Source organism: Mesocricetus auratus, unplaced genomic scaffold, assembly GCF_017639785.1.
Source record: "Mesocricetus auratus isolate SY011 unplaced genomic scaffold, BCM_Maur_2.0 Super-Scaffold_100001, whole genome shotgun sequence".
NCBI lineage: Eukaryota > Metazoa > Chordata > Mammalia > Rodentia > Cricetidae > Mesocricetus > Mesocricetus auratus.
The window spans coordinates 11,342,008-11,367,905 of NW_024429187.1; the positions used below are offsets into that span (position 1 = coordinate 11,342,008).

General features: G+C 41.8%; 1 protein-coding gene across 23 annotated transcripts in view; it reads right to left on the reverse strand.

Moving 5' to 3' along the window:
- C2cd5 (C2 calcium dependent domain containing 5) overlaps positions 1–25,898 on the reverse strand; it is a 95,129-nt gene that overhangs the window by 24,653 nt on the left and 44,578 nt on the right. For 13 of the 23 annotated variants that reach the window (XM_040743570.1, XM_040743568.1, XM_040743553.1 and 10 more), the window contains 7 exons: positions 25,770–25,878; positions 23,280–23,345; positions 14,416–14,530; positions 11,421–11,516; positions 7,875–8,066; positions 6,955–7,141; positions 2,926–3,090 (listed from right to left, as the gene is read on the reverse strand). In XM_040743570.1, the coding sequence (XP_040599504.1) occupies positions 2,926–3,090; positions 6,955–7,141; positions 7,875–8,066; positions 11,421–11,516; positions 14,416–14,530; positions 23,280–23,345; positions 25,770–25,878 (930 nt within the window). The remainder of the gene's footprint in view (positions 1–2,925; positions 3,091–6,954; positions 7,142–7,874; positions 8,067–11,420; positions 11,517–14,415; positions 14,531–23,279; positions 23,346–25,769; positions 25,879–25,898) is intronic. The other 10 variants (XM_040743564.1, XM_040743562.1, XM_040743557.1 and 7 more) reach the window with 2 other exon arrangements.

Genomic DNA, 25,898 nt, shown 5'->3' on the forward strand with positions numbered 1-25,898 from the left:
GTCATCCTGTATGGATGTGTGTGTATTTTAAACAGTCAATAACCTGCCACGGTGTGTTAACACAAAAGGCAAAGCCTGCTACTGATGAACCAGAAGCCTCCTTTACAAAAATAAGGGTTTTAATAGAGGTTTTCCAAAACAGAGTGTTAAGTGTTCACTGCTGGTGTGCCTAGGAAAAAAGGAACCCGTGCTGCTCAAAGCTGCTGTCAGCACGCCACACACATTCAGTCCCATACAGGACCTGCCCTGCACACAGCAGAAGGAGGCACACCACGATGTGCAAGACATGAGAAAAGGATGCAACTCTAAGCTAAAACCTAAAGAGGAACCCATATGAGGCAGCAGTTTTTCTGCTTCTCGCTAAATACAATACTTTTTTTTGAGATTGTGTGAATTCTGTGACTGCCTCTGTTTCTACTAAATGGCAACACTTTGGTGTTTGAGACATTCAAGTCTAATAAGTTAGGTTTTACCACTAAAAGTATTATTTTAAAAGTTTCTCTTATTTGGTACCATATATTATCTTAATAAAAATTGAACATTAAGATATTTTCAGTGTATTGGGAGAAATTAACCCAATAAGAACAGTTCCTTCTTCCTAAGAGAAGGAACACTGATCCTCATTTCTATCTTAATTGTAAGTGGCTGGAGACATGTTCTGGCAGTCACACACTTCTCTTGCAGACACCCTCCCTGGCCTCTGCAAGCACATGCATTCACACGCACACACTGCTGCCCCCACATACACATAATTAAGATCAAATCTGGAGTTTAATAGTAACATATTGAAAGGAGCCACAGACAGACTGCTATACAAAATTTAAAACAGAAAAGTGTAATGTGAACAGTGGCCTAGTAATCATCCCTGGGTACCAACCTTGTCAAACAATTTCTAAAATGAAGACAATTAATGTATTTAGTGTCTGAAGTAAAGAAAGACATACCGGAATAAAATCCATGCCTGTTGAAACTTTTTAAATTATAACAGACTTTCTTCTTCCTCAAAAGCCTAAGCTGTGTGAAAGGAGAAGCAGTTCAGTGCTTACTGGGTGAAGTAACTTAATCTGCATTCCCATTAAGTATCTGTCTTGTAGGGCTCTTACAGCCATCCCCCAGCATTCACACGGCACTGGTTCCAGGACCATGGAGATTAACGTATGTGGGTGCCCACGCAGGCTTCAAAAATGACAGAGTCTGACTTAACTTACACATACCTCACTCTGTGTGTGCTTGAATTGTTTTGTAGAAAAGGAGATCAAATTTAGGACCTACCTCATTCTAGGCCAGTGCTCCACACGGAGCTACATGGCCGGGCTAAACTACATGAGTTGAAGCTGAGCAGACAATAGATACACTAGGGACTAATGAGAAGACAGCACGAGTCTGTCAGGAACTGTGAGTGTTTCCTGTCTGACTGACTGAATGCAGATGACAGCGATGATGCACAAGTCTGCCTGCATGTAAATGAATTTCAGCAACACTTGGAAGCAAGCAGTCAGTGTGCCTGTCCTGTGGAGCCCATGACGGAAGGACTCTCCTATGGGCGGTCAGGACCGAGTCACACAGACAGTAGACACTTCATGAAACAACAAAGAGAAACTGCACGGAGCCCCAGTGTGGCTTCATTGAACCCAAAAGGCACAGACACTGGAAGTGCACGTTCAAATCCCAAAATACAATTAGGAAAGGAAAACAATCAATGCAAACATTTATTTAGCAAGGGCTATGAGAGCTTTGCAAGAGACTATTTTCCAGATATTAATATAGTAACACATTAGCATTTCATTGTTTTTAAGTTTCAAGTCATTGTGCAACAGAAACACAAAGCAAGTGACACTAGATAAAGACAAAATAGAACTAATTTTAATGAAAATTTTGCTTATTTCATTATTACATGTAATTAAAATAAAAACAATGATGAGACATTTTCACTATTTTTATACCGTTTTCAATGTGTATTTTACAATTAAAGCAAATGCCAATTTTAAGCTAGTGGGTACCAAGAACCCAGGGGCTCCCACATTGAGCTTCCCAGTTCCCATCAGATCCCTGAGCCCTCAATCAGCTTCAGCACTTTGCTCCAAGAACACGACAGAAGTCACGGTGGAGCCAGAATTCTGAGGCAGTATTTGAAAGGACTAGCCCAAACTAGAACTCTACAATTATTAAAACGTGCTCAAACAGTACCACTTTGGGGAAGTAGTTATCATCTGAAACTCATAAACAGAGAATTTACTTGTAACTGCAGCAAGTCTCTTTTAATTCAGCTGGAGGCATCTGCAGTGTGCAAGCTTGGCGAGCTTGACTTCGGCAAGGGTGGCAGGCCACCTGGAGGAAGGAGCAGTCACGACCACCTGCTGCTGCACTCTCACCACTAAGCAGTCTTTCACTAAAAAGATGTTTCATTTCTCTCTCAAAAAAGGTCTCACTCTGCAGCCCACACAATTCTCCTGCCTCAGCTTCCCAAGTGCTGGGATTACAGACTTAAGCCAATATGCCAGCCAAAAAAGGAACATTTTAAACCACTTACCAAATATTTACAGAGAGGCTATTATTGTAAGGAGATCTTTCTATGTCAAGAAAAAGAGGTGTAATGGAGTTTTACTCTACAGGTCACAGCAGGCAAGAGAAAAAAAAGTTTAAAACCTTTGGGTGTGGACAGAAGTCAAGCGTGCGAGCATGAACACACACACACGTAGAGGCACACCCACATGGGTGTCAAAGGAAACAGGAAGTGACAAGAAGCAAATGGAAGGAGAGCTGTATTTGTATACCTGATGTCAGAGGAGTCACATCCAAATGGAGATGTCTAAGAAAAGACAGCAGGGGAGGTGGCAGGCCTTTGTGTCCAGTATGAGCTGCCCTCCAGTACACTGTATCTGACCAGGAACTGGGACATTCATCCTGCAGGCTTCATTCACTTACCGGAGGATTGATCTCATACAGCTCTTTGTTTTTGGCAATTGTGTCGTTTATTTTCTTCTGCATGTGAGAGATGTGCTGCTCATAGGAGCCGTCATTAGGGGTCTTCCCAGCAATCTGGATACCTCCAGGCGTTGGCAAAGCTGCTAAGTAGACCCCTGTGGCAGACTTGTGGAAGTAACAGGGATATACTCAGACAGGACATCAAATGACAATGGCTTTAAGCTCCTATAGCTTTTTTAAAGCTTTTACTCCATTATACATTTTCTAAAGTTGAAATTTGAACAGTTTTGACAAGAGAATATAATGTTCTAGGTAAGCCTGAGCATCATCATGAGTTACAGGCCAGTCTGGGCTATAGTGTGAGACTACGTCTCAAAATACCTACAATACATACATAAAAATAACTTGAGATCAAATATGCGTTAGCAAAAACAAAAGTTACTAGGATGGTTTACCAGCACGCGCAGACAGTCTGCCTTTAGAAGAGCAACAGTAGAGAACAGCTGCAATCCCAGAGCAAATGTGAGCAGCCTCATCCCAAGTCTCATTCCCACTTACTCCATAGCCACCAACAGAAACAATTTACTTGACACATTTTACTATTTAACATAGGGACAATTACTCATCCTACAGCAGTCACTGTACATTATCAGTATTGGAAAACTATGGTAACTATAAAGCAAAATAAAATCTACACATGCGTGTGTGTTTAAGCTACCACAAGCAGAGCAAAATGTAAAGAAATCTAAGCATTAATGTAGGTGTAGAGGCACATGCCTGTAATCCCAGACCTTGAGAGGTAGGGGTCAAGAGGATCAGGAATTCAAGACCTGTCTCAGTTACGTAACAAATTCAAGACCAGTCTGGCATGAAACCCTATCCCAAAAAGAGCAAACACAGGGCAGTAAGACGTCAAGTACAGGCACCCATGGAAGCCACACAGTGGAAGGAGAGAAGTGACTCACTTGCACAGTTGTCTTTTGGTCCCAACATGTGCACCATGGTCTGTGCAGCACGATGAACACACACAATGAATGTGAAGCCACGACAACTAAGAGAAGCATTGAAGTGGAGGCATGGGAACAGGAGAGGCAGTTCTCTCAACTTTGGATATTTGAATATTTAATATGAAATCCATTAGGTGTCACCCTTTTGACACTCTGACATCTACACATCATCTGAAACTGGACCTACACAGTACTCTTCCAGACCTTAATCAGCAGAGCTGTAACTCGCTCCTCGTGTCCACCACTAAGGAGCCCTGCCAAGCCTAACATCACCTGAACACTTCTGCTCCATTCAGTGACAAAGACACCCACAACCTCGAATTTCAGAAACAGATGGGCCTGGGTGTGAAACCACTGACAGCACACATGACCGTCACTCTGGAATGCCAGCCGGTGGCAGTACTGTCTTCTCCTAAGTGACAGCCAGCAGAAACTCCCATGTCAGCTATCACAGAAGTTGGCTTCCCAATCCTGAGACTTTGGTGCCCAGAGTGCAGCAGCACAGAAAATGGCAGGTAGCTGTAAACGGCATCACTAGGAAACACAAAAGCATTGCCTGGAGCAGGCCTTAGGTCACATCAATGCAAAAAACGAATCAATTCACCACAACCACATAATTATTTCCTACATACAAAAATGTGCAGCTGGGAATGGCGGTGTATAGCTGCACACCCAGCACTCAGGAGGCTGAAGCAGAAGGATCATGATATTGAGGCCAGCATGTGCTTATTAGCAATAACCCTCTCTCAAAATTTAAATAATTAAGTAACACTTTCGTACTTGCGCCACTAAAAACAGGAAATGAAACAGGAAATAATTTTGCATTTTAACTACAAATTTGCATGCAGAAAAAGACTAGAACTGTTCATAGATTTTATAAATTAAATACTTCTACATGTCTTGAAAAGATGGCATAAGAATTGAAATTTGCAAAATCCCAGCAAAATTTTTCACAGACTTCAAAAGAACAATACTCAACTTCATATGAAAAAACAAAAAACCCAGAATACCTGTACAATAAAGGATCATCTGGGGGCACCACCATATCTGACTTCAGACTCTACTATAGAACTACAGAAATGAAAACAGCTTGGTGTTGGCATAGAAACAGACAGGAGGACCAACGGAATTTAAGACCCTATCCACCACCTAGGAACGCCTGATGTCTGACAAAGAAACTAAAATTATAAAATGAGAAAAAGCATTTTCAACATACAGTGCTGGCATTACTGGTTGTCAACATGTAGAAGAATGCAAATAGATAAATATCTATCACCATGCACACAACTCAAGTCCAAGTGGATCAAAGACCTCAAGATAAATCCAGTTACACTGAACCTGACAGAAGAGAAAGTGGAAAGTAGCCTTGAACACATTTACACAGGAGGCCACTTCCTAAATATAACACCAACAGCACAGATACTCAGAGCAACAATCAATAAATGGTTGCCTCCTGAAACTGAAAAATTTCTGTAAGGCAAAGGACATTGTCAATAAGACAAAACAGCAGCCCACAGAATGGGAAAAGATCTTCACTAACCCCACATCTGACAGAGGGCTGGTCTCTAAAATATATAAAGAACTCAAGAATCTAGACATCAAAATACCAAATAATCCAATTAAAACTGGGGTACAGATCTAAATGGAAAATTCTCAACAGAAGAATCTCAAATGACCAAAAGACATTTACAAAATTGCTTAACATCCTTAGCCATCAGGGAAATGCAAATCAAAATGCCTCTGAGATACCATCTTATATCTTTCAGAATGGCCAAGATCAAAACTCTGATAACAGCTTGTGTTGGAGAGGATGTGGAGTAAGGGAAACACTCCTCTACTCCTGGTGGGAATGAGAACTTGTACAGCTATTCTGGAAATCAGTATGGTGGTTTCTCAGAAAATTGGGACTCAGGCTACCTCAAGACCCAGCAATACCACTCTTGGACATTTACCCAAAGAATGTACATTCATACCACAAGGACATTTGCTCAACTATGTTCATAGCAGCATTATTTGTAATAGCCAGAACCTAGAGTCAACCTAGATACCCCTCAACCAAAGAATGGACAAAGAAAATGTGGTATATCTACACAATGGAGTACTATTCAGCAGTAAAAAACAATGCATCTTGAAATTTGCAGCCAAATGGACAGAACTAGGGGAAAAAAACCCAACATCCTGAATGTGGTAACCCAGACCCAGAAAGACAAACACGGTATGTACTCACTCATAAGTGAATATAGGACATAAAGCAAAGGACAATCAGACTACAGGATACAACCCCAGAGAACCTAGGTAACAAAGAGGACCCTAAGACAGACACACATGGATCCACCTAGGAAGGGGAAAAAAAGACAAGATCTCCTGAGTAAATTGACAGTGTGGGGAGCTGGAGGGGAGAGTTGGAAGGGGAGGGGGAGAGGAGAGGAGGGGAGTGGGGAAAAATATGTAGCTCTATAAAAAAATGGCAAAAAAATAGTATGTTAAAAATAAGTAAATGATGATACAGGGAAGAATGCACGTAAGAAAAAAAAATCTGAACGCTGCCAACATGCAGATGTAAATACTGTAAATGTCAACAGCTCAAAATATGAAAATATAGTAACAGAGTTCAAATCAGTGGTTTCAACTCAATAAACTAGGAATGGTAACTTGTAGACTGATCATAGTTCCTTAAAACAATGTAAAAGTCAATCACCAGACTCACTTCCTAAAATGTCTCCAATCATTAACGTTTGATGTCTGCTTCATTAGCTAAGTCTACTTTTGTTTACTTCTTCTTTTGAGACAGTGTCTTGCTGTGTGGCCCAAGCAGGCTTTGATCTCCTGCTCTCCTGCCTCAAATGCCTATGTGCTTGGATTGCCAGGGTGCACCACCACATCTGGCCATGCTATTTTTGGGATTATAAGGATGCACTACCACATCTGGCTATGAGATTTCCTATAGAACCCTCTGGATCCTACACAACAGACTCTAAAGCTACAGGAATGACCAAAGACATACAAATGCTTCTCAACTCACCGCTAAACCCATCAGCATGTTTTCCCCCACTGTGATCTGAATTCTCAGTCCAAACAAAGCATTCATTCCTTTGAGTTTGAGCTTGTTCATCAGCTGAGTGTGGACTTCATACTCCATAAACGGCAGGAGATTACTGATAGCTGTGGCATTGGCTTCTGCCTGGGCTTTCTTTTTTAAGCGACATAACCTATAAAGGAGGATAATTCTGTCAGTACAGTATTCCTGGTACCATCTTAAGAAATGTCCAGATGGGGATCTGGTTTGGTGGAAGACTTAAGATGAGTCAACAGACTGAAGGTCACTCACCACGTTAAGATAAAGACTGGTGTGACACTGTGCAATCCAAAGAGTGTAAAGGAGAAAAGGACCACGTGTCTTACTACTGCTGAAGTCTCAGGGTGAAGACAGAGACACCCCAGGGACCAAGTGTCTCACTACTGCTGAGTCTCGGGGTGAAGACAGAGACACCCCAGGGACCAGGAAGCCTGGCAGCTGTTGGTGACCTAGACACTTACAGCTCTTTGCAGGTGTGTGACGCTGTAGCATGTCCCACTCTGACACTAAACAGCTGAGTGCTGCATGACAGAAACATTACAGAACACAGTTCTAACAAGCCCAATACCTAGATCCAGGTCTCTAAGCAGGTGATGCTTAGCCACATCCCATGCCAGTAGACAAGTTAGTGCACACATATAACAAACAAAACACTTGTACAACAGAACTGAAACATTAAAAAATTCTTGAGTATTAGAGAGTACTTTTTCTGTCAGCTGTATAGGGGATAAATACAAAGTTCAACCAAAATGGACTATTCAGTTCAGGATCAAACATGTAAGAAACAATAGGCAGTGCACAACAGGTTTATGACTTTGTACCTCAGAGTTTTTCAGGGACACCAGATACAATTTTTACAAACATACCTTGCCTGAATAAGACAACCTTTCCCAACGACCACTGCATCAGTGGGAAGGTCTATGGTTGTAAAGAGAACATCGGGGACTTTTTGTTTCCTGCAGTTGTAACAGTATGTGAGGTGAGCTGGGAACGGCATGTTCAGTTCGTCATAGGGTATATGGCAGAATCCGCAGCCCACAGGCAAGTTTTCTTCAATCCTATATAAATAACGATTAATTAATTACTGAGGCACTCTACTCAAAGATCCAATACCTAGTCATTCTCAAAAACTGGAAAAATAGCAAGTAAGTGTCATAGAACATTTCTAAAATACCTATGACACTTAAATAGTATATATTACATGCATAGTATCTGTGTATAAACCCATACAACTTATACCAGAGCAGTGGAAATACGGCTGTGACTGATAAATTGATACTCTAGTTACCTACACAAGATCTGCACAACATAGGGACTACAACCATCCCATCATGCAAGAGGGAGGAGACCCTAGGGCCCCATTCCTGCTTGAGAGGCTACTGACACACTGACAGCTAACGGCTAACGAGGGAGAGAGAACAATTTTCTTCAGTGGAGTTAGGTTGTCCATGATCCAGTAACTTCCAACCCATGTTCCTAGAAGCAACCCTAATTAAATTCAGCAGGTCACTAAAAAACCAGCATGGAAACATGGAGAAGGAGTGCTTCAGTGTGGAAACATGGAGAAGGAGTGTTTCAGTGGGCGTGAGAGGGTGATGAGAGATGGCAGTGGAGGACAGAAACGACCAGGATACACTAAACACACATGCGAAATTACAAAGAATAAAAATAAGAAATGATGGGAAATTTTTAACAAAAAAAGAAGTATTTGCAAAATAAAAACAAATTTTAGAAAAAGGTATACAGTAAGATTCCTTGTTTCTAGTAACTATTTTAACATTCCTGGAAAACTAAAAGACCTACTTCATATGAATACATATTACAAATAAACCAACAAGAACACCCACCTGTCGCTGCAAGCATTTCATAAATAGTGTAACACCACACCAGCCTCTTCTATCTATAAAACTGGAGTGACTACTTAGAAATGTTTATGGGTTTTCTTAGAAAATCAAAAAAGCCACAGCTAAATATACCTACCCTGCAAAGGTAACATCTGCCTGACAGATGTAAATGCAAGTCCATTCAGTATGACCCAGCCTGAGATACCACACAAGCCTGCTAAGCCACAAACTGACCTCCTGTTTGGGTTCTCATTTATCTGAACTCAGCGGAGTGACTTAAGTGGAACCATTTTTAATTAAGAATTCTGCACAAATTTGAGCATGTACAGAAAAATCACCAGGCACAAAAATTAGAGCTGTACACTTTATAAAAACATTTGAAACACAAAAAGCCTAGAACTCTCTCTGAATACTAAGATTAAAGGAATCATTTTTCTTTCTACTCTCTGATATTCTCAAAATTATGTCGGGTATTCACTAAAAATTCCATGGCTGTGAAGGGGATCTGGCTATTAGTCAGGTAAAGGCAGTTGCCACCAAGTCTGTCCACCTGAGTTTGATCCCGGGAACCCACACGGTGGAAAAGGTAGAGCTCACACCTATAAGCTGTGACCACAATCTCCTACACACACACACACACACACACGCACACACACGCACACACACACGCAAATAATAGATGTTTTAAAAATATCTTATTAGGCCGGGCGGTGGTGGCGCACGCCTTTAATCCCAGCACTTGGGAGGCAGAGGCAGGGGGATCTCTGTGAGTTCGAGGCTGGGCTGGACCGAAAGCCTCCAAAATAATACAGAGAAACCCTGTCTCGTAAAAACCAAAAAAAAAAAAAAAAATATATATATATATATATATATATATATATATATATCTTATTAGAATTTGCTATACCCATCTAAACCATAAAACAAATACCCAGGACATTTTGGAAAACATTAAATTAGTTTTCTAAGACACTGGGGATGTAGCTCAGTGGCAAAGCACTTGCCTCACATAACAAAATCCTGCATTCAACTAACAGTGACTAGTACCTTACTCAAGAATACAAGCAGATGGGGAAGTCCCTTGGGCATAGCTGACTGCAGCCTGCCCAGCAGGCATATGCCCTGGTTCACTCCTCGGCCCAGGGGCTACCCTATGCATCAGACAAAGCACTCAACAGTACAGTCCAATTCTTCAACAATGTCCCCTACTTTGAAGACTCTACAGTATAGGTTGGGGAAGTCCTTCTGTATATATGTTTGTCTTATTGGTTGATAAATAAAGCACTGTTGGCCAATGGGGAAGCAAGATAGGAGGAACTAGGAGTCGAGGAGGATTCTGAGAAATGTAGTCAAGAGTAGAGAGTCGCCATGTGATCCCGGGAAGAGAGGATGCATGAGACTGGCATCCTCGGTAACATAAGACCTTATAGATATATATATATATATATACACACACACACATACAGTCATGGGTTAATAATGAAGTCAGAGATAGCCATTAAGAAACCATAGCAAACGACCAACAGCTTCATAATTAATATAGCAACCCGCATGTTCATTTGGGAGTGATGCAGCTCTGGGACCAGGATGGCAGGAAGAATGCTCATTACAATATCCTTTCGCAAAGTTATATTTAATTGGAACACAGAGGTCTTTTATATTTTTTCCTTAATTTTACAACTGTTTTATCACAGTAGATGTCAATATTAAACTAATAATTCTAAATTATTTAAGTATAATATATTTACATACACATTGGACAGTTTCATCTGTTAATGAAAACATGTTTTACATTTATGTAAGCTAACAGTTTAAAGGTTAAAGAAACCAATAATTAGTAAGTTAAAAGTAAGCTAATCTTACCTAACACTTTTATTTTCCATTTCACATGTATTAAAGTCATTTTTTCATGAAGTTTTTAAGCAGTTTGCATAATACAGTGAGTGCTTTGATTGCTTTATGAAGGAGGAGTTTGTGAAAATAAATTGTTTGTGGAGATGAGACAAAAAGAGGAAAAGTAAAGTAAAAGAAATTAAAAGGGTATACTTGAAAAGCTTCCGCTGTTAATCCTACATGGGACTTCATAAAGACAGCAGAGATGAGGCGTAAGACAAAGTGTTGTTGAGACTCTCACACTGTGTGAGAGTGCTGTGACCAGCGTAAAGAAAAGCTCAATGGCCAACAGCTAGAAAGAGCTCAGGTGGGAATTCCAGAGGCAGAGAGGACTCTGGGAAGAAGGAGGGAAGAGACACCAGGACACATGGAGAGGAAACAGGAGGTGCAAGACAGAAGAGAGGAAATGCCACAGGACAGAACACAGAGTAAATTATAAGTGCTAGTTAGGAACAAGCCTAAGCTATAGGCTGAGCTTTCAAAATGAGTAAGAGGTCTCGTAGTTATTTGCGGGCTGGCTACAAGGGTAGAATCCTGCACATCTGTTACCAAGTGCCTGGTGCTGGCTGTGACACTACCCAACTATCTGCCAATTACACAGAAAAACCTCCTGAGTTCTGAGATTTTAAAAAAGTCAACCTCTCCCTTCTGTTTAAGAAAGCAAGCCATGTCAACCTCTGTTCCAAAGAGCCCTCCACAGTGCCTTCCTGCAGAAACCGAGGGTTCAGTACAGCTGCCGTGCCAGAGGCTGATAAAATACAGACTTCTTCACTAGAAAAGAGAGGAAAAAAAACACAGGTTAATATTCCCAACAATAAATCTCCAGAAAACACTAAATATCAAGAGTAACAAACTGAGTTCAAGTCAGACAGTCCTATGTTAGATAGTATCCGAAGACTACACCCCTAAACCTAGGGCAGAAATAAGCAAAGTGCTTATCAAATGCAGAAGGTAAAAACTGCTGCAAAATAAAAATTTAAAAAGATAAGTCTATGGTAATAGTTTCCTAAGAGATTAAATAGTTAAAATTATAAATCCAGCAACAAGCTACTAAGCTGTATTACTCTAAATATCTATAAAGCTTTATTAAAATTATTCTACAAGTTTAACTATGAAAGCTATTTATAGTGCTACAGTTTAATCTGAATTAGAATCACAAAAGTATCTAAAACAATACCTAAAATATACTAAATGAAACAAAGAGTATCATTCGTATAAGTGTGTCACAGCAAATGAGACAAGCAGCAGATTAGGAACAAGAAGGGAGAATGAGCAGTGAGTGAACAGAAGCCGGAGAGCAAATGTGACTTCTGAACAGAGCAGCAGGCTTCACGACAGACGGGCAGTGAGTGCCTGAGGAACAAGCAGGGTTCAGCACAACAGTGTGCGTCAAAGAATTCCATCACTAACACAGGAAGGAGGGGTCGGAGCAGGAAGAACGATTAGTAAAGACGAGATGTTTTGAGAGAAGCAGCTTCTGGCCCATGATGTAAACTCAATGGACTTAGAGGTCCTTCGCCATGACCGTCTTCACCCACACTGAGTCTTCTCTCCAGTACTTTCCACGTGGCATATGCTCTCCAGACCCTCACGTGCCTCTTCTCTGCATCTGTGTCACTCGTGTTCATTCTCCATGACTTATTCAAGCCTCAGTACATCACTGACACTTTTAAATGTCAGTGCACTCACGGTCCATTTCCACCAACATTCCTACCCTTTTTCAGACTTCTGATCCTCTGGGATCCTGAAACATCCTGAGATAACTCAACAATAAAACTTACCATAGATGTCATACTTCTCAAACAGAATGGAAATTTCATGGAAAAACTCATGTCTCAAACATCAAATCTGTTAGACATAAAGCATCTGGCACTAAACAAGTCAGGACTTCCTTCCTACCAGGGAGCAATGTGAAGCAATTACACCAAGTCAGTAGTTAACAAAAGCGGAAAAGCTATACAGGGCTGCAGAGATGGCTTAGTAGCTAAGGACACTTGTTGCTCTTGCAGGGACCCAGGTATGATTCCCAGCACCCAAAGGGTGTCTCACAAGTTCATAAAACTCCAGCTTCAGAGCATCCAACAGGCACACACATATACATGCATGCATGCAGGCAAAACATTCCTACATGTAAAGTAAAAGAAATATATCTAAAAAAGGAAAAAAAATCTATCCTATGGTAATAGAAAGGTTCAAAGGTATACTATGTGGACTGAAACAGTAAAGAACACAAAATAATAAATAACATGGCTCAGTAATATTCATTTTACTACAAGTTAATGACTTTTCTGACAGTAATGAACAACACAGGAGCAGAGAAGCTGGTAGTAAGAATTATGCCAAATAGAGCAGAGAAGACAGCACAGGGTCAAATGCCTCATTAATTACCACAATTATCAACTTTTTAGAAGGGCATAAAGATGGGGCTCAAGGATGATAAAATAACCAAAACAAAAAATATATATATGTATACACACACACACTAGCACACACACGCATACATGCACAAACGCACACACACACATGACACACTAGCGCACACACAAATACACACACTAGCACATACACACACTAGCACATACACACACTAGCACATACACACATGCACACACATGCACTCACACACACACATATACACACACTAGCACACACATGCACGCACGCACACATGCACACACATATACACACTCACAGTAGCACACACACATACACACACATACACACTCACACTAGCACACACACTAGCACATACAAATATACACACACTAGCACATACACATACACACTAGCACACACTGCATAAGGTAACAGTCAAAACTGGCTATAGAGGAGCAAGTGGTAATGGTGAAAACACTGGGTTCTGAGAGTAAAACTTCACAGTTTCCAATTTGTCAAATGGTTTCAATGGGCCAACAAGTCCAAAACATACTGAAAGTCAAGTGGCAACAGAGGACTTAACAACAAGAAAGCCTGATTCTAGCTGTGAGGACGGAGACAAGGGCCAGGGTAAGGACAACTGGAGGCAGGAAGCCGTCAGCAGAGAGCATGGCTCTGGGCACAGAGGAGAGAAGGCCCAGCTGAAGGACAGGAGGGAAAGAACCCAAATACGAAAGCCTCTTAGCGGTTAGGTAGGATTGTTTTGCTAGCAAGAAAAAGTTCCATTCCAGCTCATAAATAAGAGCACAGTGGCTTTGCATTTTTAATAGAAGGCCTATGCAGCTCTTGGCTGGCCTGGAATTCACTATGTTGCCCAGGCTGGCCTCAAACTCATTAAGAGACCTCTGTTCCCAAGGGCTGGGATTAAGGCTGCCTGAAGACTAACTAGAGACAGTTGGCAATCCATTTATAAAACACTTAGAGCTCCTTCACAAAGGCCCACTGGAGGGAGTCAGCAACTCACGTGCTACAGGCCAAGGACCTAAGTTGGCATGCCAGGTATTACACACTCATTTACCCTTCAAGGACCAGAGCACAGTTCCCATCACTTTAAAGACAAGGCGAGGCACTCAAGTTTACAGAGACGGAGTGGGCAGGAGGCCCCTTGGCCCTGATTTGATGCACCGAGGCCCAGCTGGCCTCCCCACCGAGCTCCTCTTCTCAGATGTGCATCTCATCTCCCGCTCACAAGACAAGCCAGTCACAGTGTCAGGAAATCCAAGCAGCCATTTACCAGATGCTGGTTGACTCGCTGTAGCCCACTACAGCATGGCAGCCTAAGGCTTTAGCATGTGACTTTATCTCTTGTCTGATTTCTGCCCACCATGCATCTCGAGTTTCTGGTTCATCTGTAAAACAAAGTTTAAGTCAGTTGCCCACTTGTCAGCACATCACACATTAACAGGAATGTCTGCAGTAAGCCTGACTGGGACATGAAGTACTGGCCCTCACTCTACTCTTCCCATTCTCTTAGAGTGCTGACTTCATACAACAATCAAGACTGAACTCTGCAACCTGACTGCTGGACAGATTCCTCTGTTCCAGTAGTTTGACGACTTCAAGGGACACTTGCAGGGCATGTACTTTAGTATAACAGCATATATTTTAATAGCTACAACTTAAAATGGAGGTCTCAACTTTCCGGATCCCAATCTGGTTTGTTTGACGGATTTTGGGGACAGGATCTCATATAGTTCAGGCTGGATTCAAACTCATTAGGTAGCTGAGGATAACCCTGACCTGATTCTCCTGCCTCCACTATCTAAATGCTGGGGTTACAGGCATGTGCCATCACACGAAGATCAGATTCTAAACTGTGTCTCATCTCACTGAGTAAATACCTTATATGTCCTATCCATAAATTTGACTTAAATTCCGATTTCATATTCTGTCACCTGCTTTTATAATCTACTACATTCTGAGTTCTTCCCAAGGTTAAGATTTGCTAATATTCAAAAATGGTATAAAAAACAAGTTATTTGCCATTCTTTTATAAATATGTTAAGTTCTAGGGCAGCACAACAGGATATAAAAGGACAAGCTAATCTTAAAAGAAAAAGATGGGAGGGGTTAGAAAAAGAAAGAAAGTGCATTTAAAAGGTTAACACAAATAACTGAAAGAAGAAAAATTTTAAACACACAATTACAAACTTCATACATGGCCTAGAACTTCAAAACTAGATTATGGGCATAGTGACCTGTGCCTGAAGTCCTGGCTACTTGGGAAGCTGAGCCCATAGTTAAAACCTAGCCTGGTCAACAAACTAAGGTTCCTGTCTCTAGCATAACAAAAACAACTTAGGGCCTATAGGGATAAGCTAAGTGGTACAAGCAGCATGGCGATGTCCTGGGTTCACTGCAGTCAAAGGGAGCTCTAACAACCCTTATAGAGTGACCATGTGGATGGAGGAGGGGCCTGTGGGTGGAGGAGGGGCCTGTGGGTAGAGGAGGGGCCTGTGGATGGAGGAGGGGCCTGTGGGTGGAGGAGGGGCCTGTGGGTGGAGGAGTGGTCATTGCTTCTTAACTACCTGCATTTTGAGAGTCAGCAACCATTGCAAGGGAAACTCACTCTCCATGGCAAAGGTGTTAGAATGCTATAACCAAAAGTGGACTGGAACAACGAGGTATTCTGACTTTTCTTTTCATGGTCACCACCCGTTTGGAGGACTGAAAGATGAACTCTAGAGTACAACACTAAGCTCTTACTGTACATGTTTTATACAAATGGTGCTACTAGTGTAGACAATGCAGCAAATACCACTTTTCCACAACAGTTATATCAAACTCTCAGCGGAGTCTTTGAGAATAGGGAAGTGGGTGTGCCCCCAGTGAAGCGGTGGGGGGGAAGGAAAGGCTAGGAGCGTGTCAGAGTTCACACCCTGTGATGGGGATGGCAAGGGGACACGTGAAGGAGGCCCATGCTAGCAGCTCTTGAATTAAGTCTGAGCTCTGAGACAGAGCTACCCTAGAACTTCCCTTCAGAGGAAAAGAAAGAAGCGCAGACTTGAGGGAGCTGGAGAAAGAAGAAAGTACAAGATAAAGGAGAGGAGAGAGACCAGGAAAGGCTGCATCCCATGCTAAGAACTGAGAAATACATAAGCATTCAGGGGGCCACTTGCATCTACAGCACATTGCAAATCTGTTCTCACATTCCTGGCTGGGATGCATACAGTAAGAGCATAAACACTTCAGAGTCCAAAGTCACTCTGCTAGCAAGATACGCATGCCTTTTTGGACTTGGCTTGCGACAGGACTTACCCAACTAGCCTCAAACTCACTATACAGATTCAGGATTGCTGAAACTTGCTGCAATCCTCATGTATCAGCCTCCCCGGTGCTAGGATTACAAGCGTGAGCCACCATACTGGCTGCTTGCATGTCAATTTAAACATCCAAATAGAAATAACTGTCTAGAAAATAACTGTCTTGCTAAAACGCTGTATTAAATAAGTCAAGCTTTTCTCAAACTCATTAATGGAATTTGTTATTTTTTGACTCGCTCTAGTTTAGAATATTTTCTAAGGCAATCATTGTATGCCATGTTAAAAACAGTTTTCTCACAGTAGACTCACCTTATCTGTTACAAGTAACGCATGGTAGATTCCCTGTTTTTAAAAAAGGGGTTTATAGGCAGCAATCTACAACACCATTTTAAAAATAATGAAGAAATGGAGGGAGCTAGTTATTTTAAGCTTGAGATGCATTTATTTAGAAATGCCCAGCATGGTCAAATGCAGAAGTATTAACAGTTCCCTTGAGGCATGTGTAAGCACGTAGAATACAGTTACTCCACACCAGACTTACCTTGGTATAACATAAAACAACAACAGATAGTTAAACCAAAGCCATGGAAGAAACAGTGGCTGATCTTAAGGAGAGCAGGAGCGACAGCGAGCTGACTGAGCGCAGGTGCAGCATTCATGCCCGCAGGCAGGCGAGCTCACAAGCAGCCTCACGTTCACAGCCACACAGTGCATGAGATGCCAGCACTATATATACTCAGCAAAGTGTCGGCAGGCGTAAAGAGCCGGCTGTATGACATGGCACCAACGAAGCAGATGGCATGTGTCCCCTCTGGAAAATGTTAAATTCGGCCTGGGCTAAAGCAAAAGCGAAGGAACAAAGGGTTTGCAAAGCGGATTTGGCAAACAGGAGCCAGGAACGGTGATGTTTTGGCGCATGCTTAGGGCAGGTGACAGCATGGACTGAAAACTATGGCAGCTCACTGAAATGGTCACAGAAAGGAATGGCCCTAGACTCTAGGTGAGAGCAAGGCAAGCGTACAGGAGGAGCACCTCGTCAGGAGTCACTCTGGCCACCATGGCCACTATACCGTAAGCAAGAGCAAGGGACAGCAGCTACCTGGCTACAGGAAAATTCAGACTAATCAGTTTCTTTAGTATTGAGAGAGATTCTAGTAATGTTTAAAGCCTACACTACAATCATGGCAAAGATTAGCCACAGACGTACGAGTATTTATAATTAGTATGATCTTATTATCAATAAAAAAATCAGCTATATCGCATTATTTAATCTTGACAATGAAATTTTTTAAGGTTTAATAACTGTTAACTAAATTTTAATAGGAAACACACTATGAAACCTATTTATTTTTTTCACTGTATCAAAGCATAAATGTGACATTCTATCATACTTTTATAAGAAGCAAAACAGAGTCCGGCTTTAACGCCTGTCAGTCACCCATGTAGTGCATGGGTACTATTAGTCATTTTAGGAAAATACAGCTGAGATGTGAGCTCATTTAACAAGCATTCCACAGGTAATAAGAAAATGATTTTCACCTTAAATACTATATTCCTAGAGTTTATACAATTATTTCTAATTTTTTAAATTTTAGGAAAAATTAAATTTTAATTATTATACACATTACATACCATTTTTAAGCCTTTTCCCTATGGGTCAAACTTTTTAATAGGTTATATAACTCTCTTAGCAGCAGACGTGCACGAGGCTTTAGCTTCAGGTTCTTGGGGATGCCACCACTATGGCTGGCAACAGAACCTATTCTTTTCTCCTGATGCCTTTATGGAGCATGGTCATAGCTTGATATCTTTTTTTTGTTTCAGAAGTGAGGGTGGAATTACTGAAGATTTTGAATGCCAATGTAGATCTCAGGAAGCAAAGGCATGATCAGCTCAACAGAAAAAGCCTTTACTAAACTCAACCCTTCAGTGATTTTAGGCAACTACACATTCGTAGCTAAGACATACCCGCCTACCCAAAGTGTTAAAACTCGGTTCTGTTTAGAGTTACTCCACATAGCTTTTGGCGACAGGGCTCAGCATGTAGCCCCACTAGCCTCAAACTGAAGGCTGCTCAGCTTCAGGTGTGCCATGGTCACGAGGGTGAGCCACCACACCCAGCTCAACCTAGCGGAAAAACAAACGGGAGGTAACGGTGTTGGCCTTGATCGGGCAAAGGCTCAACAGGATCATCTAGCGGCCGAGGAATGCAGGGAAGGTGCATTCCCAAACCCTGAGAAGTCACCTCCCCGGGAGACAGAAATTAAAGAGTTCAGGTTCAACAGAGTTCAGCCTCAAACTAGATAGGGGTTGGAACCAGACTGAGAAAAAGATCCTAACTGCACTGGAAATGATATGCAGAGAGTGGGAGAACATCAAAGCTTAGATGTCAGTGTGGCAGCCGGTACACAAACCATACGTACTGCATCTAACTGAAAGCTGCTACTTTTCAAAGGCAGACACAGAATTCACTCTAACTGAACTTCACTGTCTACACATCACGGTAACAGGACATCCTTATGCAAATCACTGGTGCATCCAGCAAGCACTCCACGCTCGCTGCTGCTAGGACTTCCTGAAAACTGACTGCATTTGAGAATCAGAAGCCGTCGCTATTCACCTTACTTCTCACCTGGGCATCAGTGCCCAGAAAAGAACAGCTGAGACCCTCCGCAGGACTCGCATTCCCAGGGGGACCTCTATGGATTTAGTTAGCCTTCCACGACTAACTAAACCAACTGTGAACAGGATGCTGACCTGGCTTAATGACATCCCCAGGTGCCAACACAGGGCTCAACTCACATGAGCATGCCCCAAGCATTCATTCACTGACAGTTGTGACAGTGTTTAAATTTTGTTAAAACAAAACAAACAAAATAGTGAACAAAGTCAGATGTTATTTCCTTACACATCAGCTGCCTCACATTTGTATTATGTTTTGTTTTTAGACTAAGATTCTCTGTGTAGCCCTGGCTGTCCAGGGAACTCACCATGGTAGGCTGGAATGGCCTCAAACTCATAGAGATCTGCCTGCCTCCACTTCCTAAGTGTTGGAATTAAACGTATGCATCACTATACCTGGCTAGTCACATTTTCTTACAATTAAATATTTTGTAAAGTAATAAACTTATTTTTCAAGTTATTAACTTAATTTTTGCTCCCAAAATAAGCTTTCTAAAAAAAAAGACTGTGATTTCTCATTTCAAACCACTACAGCTTACCTTATAACTCGTCTATTATAATTGAAGAAAAAAGCAGGGATATGTCCTAAAATTCATGAGTCATCCAAAAATATCCTTAAAACTTCAAAAAACATTCTCAAAACCAAAAACAGCAATCTCCTTTTAAACATTCTGTTTTTTCCCAATTCTGGACATAAGACATCAAATCAAAACTACTATGTGAGGAGAACACCCTCCCCTTGCTCTAGAGCTGGCAGCTGCTCTGCACACACGTGCAAGCGCACCCTGCGGCCTTCACACTCCAGGGACATCATCCATGGTGAAGAGGGCGGGGCGAAGCCAGGCCACTCAGGACATGACTACGGCTCTGCAGTGCTCCTGGGATTCCTTAAGGAAACTACGTTTCCATACATCTCGAGATTCACATACACCGCTTCTGGAAAGCACTCAGGTGGGGTCTGGCTAATGTCTGTGGAGAGACTGTCTGCCAGGGTGACCAAAAGTACATTATCGTTATCACAGTCTCATTACTATGACCTCATTGTAGCCCTAAGTGCCACACGGAGAGCAGTGACATCTCAGCTTCCTTTCCAACTGCTAACATCCACCCCACCCACCCCCTTTTCTCAAATTCTGTCTGCACAACAGAAAAATCAGGGAACAAAAGGTATCATCATAGTAAGTTCTCAGATTCATGAAGAGGGTTTACTTCTTCCTAGTACATAAAAATGCCCCGTCAGTGTGGTTGATATGGACAAGAAGATAAGACATAGCGGGACAGACAGACCCTCTGTGCTCTGTGAAGTAACTAGCAGACCTTCAGACGGGCACTGGCTCAGACTGACTCACAAGGGCTTGAGTGTGGAACAGCACAGAGTGTGCATTCATATGGGGCTAAGTATCTCACTGAAAGAATCAGGAACCTACAAAAGCCTGATATACAGCCTTCAAATGTGAGCTTATCAGCACAGCCCCCGACAGTCAGCCACACCTGTGTACCTAACCCCCGACAGTCAGCCACGCCTGTGAACATAACCCCCGACAGTCAGCCACACCTGTGAACATAACCCCCGACGGTCAGCCACGCCTGTGAACATAACCCCCGACGGTCAGCCACGCCTGTGAACATAACCCCCGACAGTCAGCCACGCCTGTGTCCCTAACCCCCGACAGTCAGCCATGCCTGCTTCCACTCTGTGTACATAACCCCCGACAGTCAGCCACGCCTGTGAACATAACCCCCGAAAGTCAGCCACGCCTGCTTCCACTCTGTGTAACACTCAACACAGTAACACGTTTAATACTTTCCTGTCATCTAAGAACACAGGTTTCATAAAGACAGGGTGAGCAGCAATCTTTGTCCTCTAGTGCCTAACTGTATAGTACAAAATAAATACCAATTCAGTCACGTATCACTCAATGACAGAGACATGTGTTCTGAGAAATGCCACACTAGCTGGTGGTCACCACTGTGAAAACAACATGGCATGCAATGACACATGTAAGGCAGCCACACCCAAGGCAATATGATCTGGTGGGACAACGATGACGCATGATCCATGACAAAAGTCATTATGCAGCACCAAACTGTAAATCCTGAAGGATTTCTGAAGTAACAAGTGTTTCTCATTCAGAATTCTCTTAGATGACTATTATCGAACTGACTGAGACCTCACATTATGGTGTCAAAAAACCCAAAAAATAAAGTATGAGCAATTTTAGAACTATAAACTAAAAACAATTATTATTCTTACTAATGGGGGTCAATTCTTTGTTGTTTTTTCATTCTTGTGTATGAGTGCTTGCCTGAAATTATGGCTGCACCATGTACATGCACGTACCCCTGTGGAGGCCAGAAGAGGGTACTGGATCCCCTGGAATTCGAGTTAAAGACAGCTATGAGCCGCGATAAGTGCTGGGAACTGAGCATGGGTCCTGCTGAAGAGCAGCCAGTGCTCTTAACTACCGAGTTCTTCCTCCAGGACTGCAAGTGGGCGGTCCCTGACATTCTCAGATTATAGGATAGCAATGCAAAGTACTTCCACATTTCAGAGGATATATAAAAATTATTTGAATATATTTAACAAACATCGCACATTTTCTCCATAATTATCAAATTAAATATCACAATCAGCCTTATTTCTAAAGGTAACTATTCTGAGGCCAGGACCCTAGGATGGCACTACGGACACGCCACCCTGAAAGCAGCCGTTCCCTCTCTGTAATCTGCTGGGTTCCTTCTTCTGAGCACATCTCACACCTGAGCTTAGGCCAGCCCTGAAACTACCCCACTGCCCAGTCTGCCCCCTCCCCTCCCCCACCCCACATGTGGCTCCATACCACCTCTCCTCTGCACACTTCCGTCAACATTACATTCAGTGATGGCAAGACACACTGCCTCCTTGCCCATGTCTGTCCTCGCCAACTGCCGCTCTGCTGTGGCTCAGAGGCTTCGCCTCGGCCCTTTCCCCTTACAGTGCGTTTCTGTCATCTGAGCAGCCACCACACCCTGAAAGGGGCTGGTCTAACTTCTTTAAGTTACTAGTGATCGACACCACGTTTATGAACAAGCTGCTTTTCTAACTGCTCTACGTTAACCAGGTACTGAAATATATTCTTACTTTGAAGACCAATCCAATAGGGTATATTTCATTTTCTCACTAAAGTAAATCATAAACGTTAACCCTCTTCATTTCAATGGATGTCAGCACCATGGTTCAAGCCTGCCTAGAATGCAGAGGAAACTTAAGGAGTCAGAAAACAGGATCCCTCTCTACTGCACGGCTGACAAAGCCAGCATGAACATAACGCACTCAGAGGCAAACGGTACCCATCAGAGCTCACATCTTTGCCTCCTGCTCACTTCCGAAGGACAGCATTACCTAAGATGCTCAGGCCTTTGCTGCTTTTGCTTCATTATAAAATATACTGACACAAACAACTGGAAAAAAAAACTTTAAATATCAGCTTTAGTGTTTAATAAAACAGTCTCAAATTTTAATTCCAAAAATAATTTTAGATATTTATATTAGTAAGAAAATATGCTTTTATCAAAAAGAAATTAATTGGCATTACTAAAACACATCATCAGCTGTAGTTTTTTTTTTAATTGCTACAGACTACATTCAAATTACTTATAAAGAAAAACTGGACTCTCACATGGAAGAAAGCTTATAGATCTTGTTAATCTCCCTGGAAAATCTGTCCTGCTATGAAATTTTGGAACACTTCTAGCATTATAAAACAGTAAAACTATTCTATTAAATCTAACGGTGCAGTTTAAACATGCTTTAAGGTTTATTACGGTGGTTGTTTAATGTATTTAACAAATGCTGACTGATGATAAAGCTAATGCCTGTATCACTTACCAAATATGAAAACACTGGCCAAAATGCATAAACAGAATTTAATAATATTCTGAAAGTTAGTCACATAAGCAAAGTCATTCATAATTTGTGGTATGGTTTTTGATTCACTTTAGCTCATATATTTTTACATTTGCATTTCTATGCAAACTACAAGTTGTGACATAACTATTACAGAATGCATTCATGTAACTGAATTCATCTATTTAATCTATAACATCTCTAAAACCTCACTGAGCTGCCATAATTTCTGTCAGCATATGTAATACTGAATGACCAGTAAAATACCTGAATTGAAACTATTCCAGTCTAGCAGTTTGTAAGATCTTGTGTTACCCATAATTCCGACAAAGGCTGAGTTCAAAACAGCAAATTAGTTGATCAGTTTTATGTGCAGAATAGTAGGAATAAAAATAAAAACTACAAACAAGAACACATTTGACAACAGCACTTGACAGGAACTGGAAGACAGACAGCAGAGTTAATAGAAAGAGGCAGGAAAGGCAGGAGAAGTGAGCTACAGTAACCTAGAGTGAGTGCTCTGTCTAACCCCCGGGAACCAGCCCGTCTTCCTCTGTCTATGCTTCATCTTGCCTGGTATTTAACAAAGGGAGGAGCTCTAAGAACTCACAAGTCATCACCAAGGGAACTAGTGGCAATGTTGTTTTGTGTGTGTGTGTTTGTTTTGAAACAGGGTTTCTCCGTGTAGCCCTGGCTGTGCTGGAACTCACTCTGTAGAGCAGACTGGACTCAAACTCAGAGATCCACCTGCTTCTGCCTCCCAAGTGCTGGGATTATAGGAATGTGCCGCCACCACCCAGCTGGGGGCAATGATTTTAAAGTAAGATTTCTTCCCTTTTCCACTGAAAAAGAAATTAAAATGTCTCATATTCACTAGTTAAAAGCTAACTTCAAGGAAACACACTACACACGTATTTCTAGCAATGTTCAGTCTCCCAGCACAGCATCAGTGCCCCCCCACTACAGCATCAATGTGACAGGGGCAAGCCAGGCTTCACGGAGTACTAACCATCAGCTCTTCTCAACAGATTATGTCTTTTTCCATAAAAATTTCTCAGGGGGCTTGGAGAAGCTATTAGGTAAATGTTCCATTTCAGTGCATAATATATACAACTAAGAATCCAAAGAGAGTTTATTTTAAATCAAAATAAGATATTGGGACCATTAGAATAAAATATTTGATAGGTATCATACTGAAAACAAAGCAAACTAAAAATGGAGCTGTACAGTATTTCATAGTATTTACATACAGATATACACATATATATGCACTTGAACTCCTTATAATCCATTAATAATAACTGAGGCTTCCCATGCATGATGCACAACTACTATGAGAGAGAGGAGAAAACTGCTAAGTTATGAGGATGTTCTCTCTCCTGCCTTCTCGGGTTTCTTGTATGGCTGGAATGAACTGGTGGCTATGATAAACTTTTAAAAAGATTTTGTAAAAATAAGTTAACATTTTAAGAAAATCATCTCCTTTTAAAGCCATAAAACCATCAGTCAGTCATCCATGTGGAGCACAAACCATCAGGCCTCATCGCCTGGTCTTTCCTTACCCTTCTCGTAACTGAGTTTCCTACAGAAAGCAAGACTTTCTGCACAAATCTAATGTGTTACATGGCAGTAGTCAGACTGCCCTAAGTGCTACGGAGTGTACAAATACCATAAGGAAAATGGGGAAAGTAAACCAAATTAAAAGAAAATACTGGAGCTGAGAAGATGTATCCGCTGATTGTAGAGCTAAGCAAACATGACTAGCATTGTCCTTCTGAAGTCTCACTGCAGTTAGAAGAATTTCAGTCTTATTCTCAGGTCAGATCAAATCACAGAGAACCAATTAAACTTAACTGAAAGAATAGCAATTCTCTGTTATATTCAAAAGCACTATCTATCTGCAATGTTTTCACTGAATAATTACAGAGCACTCTTTTCTTCTTTTCCTACATGTCATAAAGAAGTGGCTGGAAGTGATGAATTAAAGTCTTCCAAAATATACAAAAGTGCAGATGCCAACATCGCTTCATGTTTATGGTGCTTCAGCAAAAGTCTGGGCATGAAATATAACGTTATGCCTAGACAGCTACCATCATTGATGGTGCTTGTTGTAGCTAGCGTGAGAAAGCTCACCCACGTATGTCTAATCCAAGGCCCTAGAGAGCTACCATCATTGATGGTGCTTGTTGTAGCTAGCGTGAGAAAGCTCACCCACGTATGTCTAATCCAAGGCCCTAGAGAGCTACCATCATTGATGGTGCTTGTTGTAGCTACGTGAGAAAGCTCACCCACGTATGTCTAATCCAAGGCCCTAAAAGTGCCAAGGACTGAGCTGCCTGCCGTCTGTGCAGTTCCCATGCTGTACTTTAAAGACATGCGCTCCTGCCCCTGCTCCTGCTGGTCTGGCCGCATGGGCAAGTGAGAAACTAACAACTAACGTGGGGCCATGAAGGCTAAACAGTAAAAATCTTTATCTCCCCAAAGTAAACCCAAATGGTAATTAATGACCCTCTCAAAATGACGCCCCAGCCAGAAATAAAGCAGAATGTGTTCAATTGCTATACATTAAAGCTAACGAATGTATACTTCTTAGTCTACCTGTAATTGCAATTACTGACAATATTTCAAAATTATATGTGCCAGTTTATATTGTTTTCATCTCTTCAGGTTAAATTTACTTTCAATATTCACAAAAATCAAATTTTCCAATCACACCTTAAATAAAAGCAGTAAAATCAAACTTATCAGAAAACATACCAGGGTTGTGGATCCGATCTAACAGTTTCACAGAGCGCGCACTAACAACGCCACCGACATGCACGAGGAGTCCCGGAGGGAAGGCCGTCAGAGTGAGGAAGGGGAATTCCTGGTGAAGGAAGACAAGGG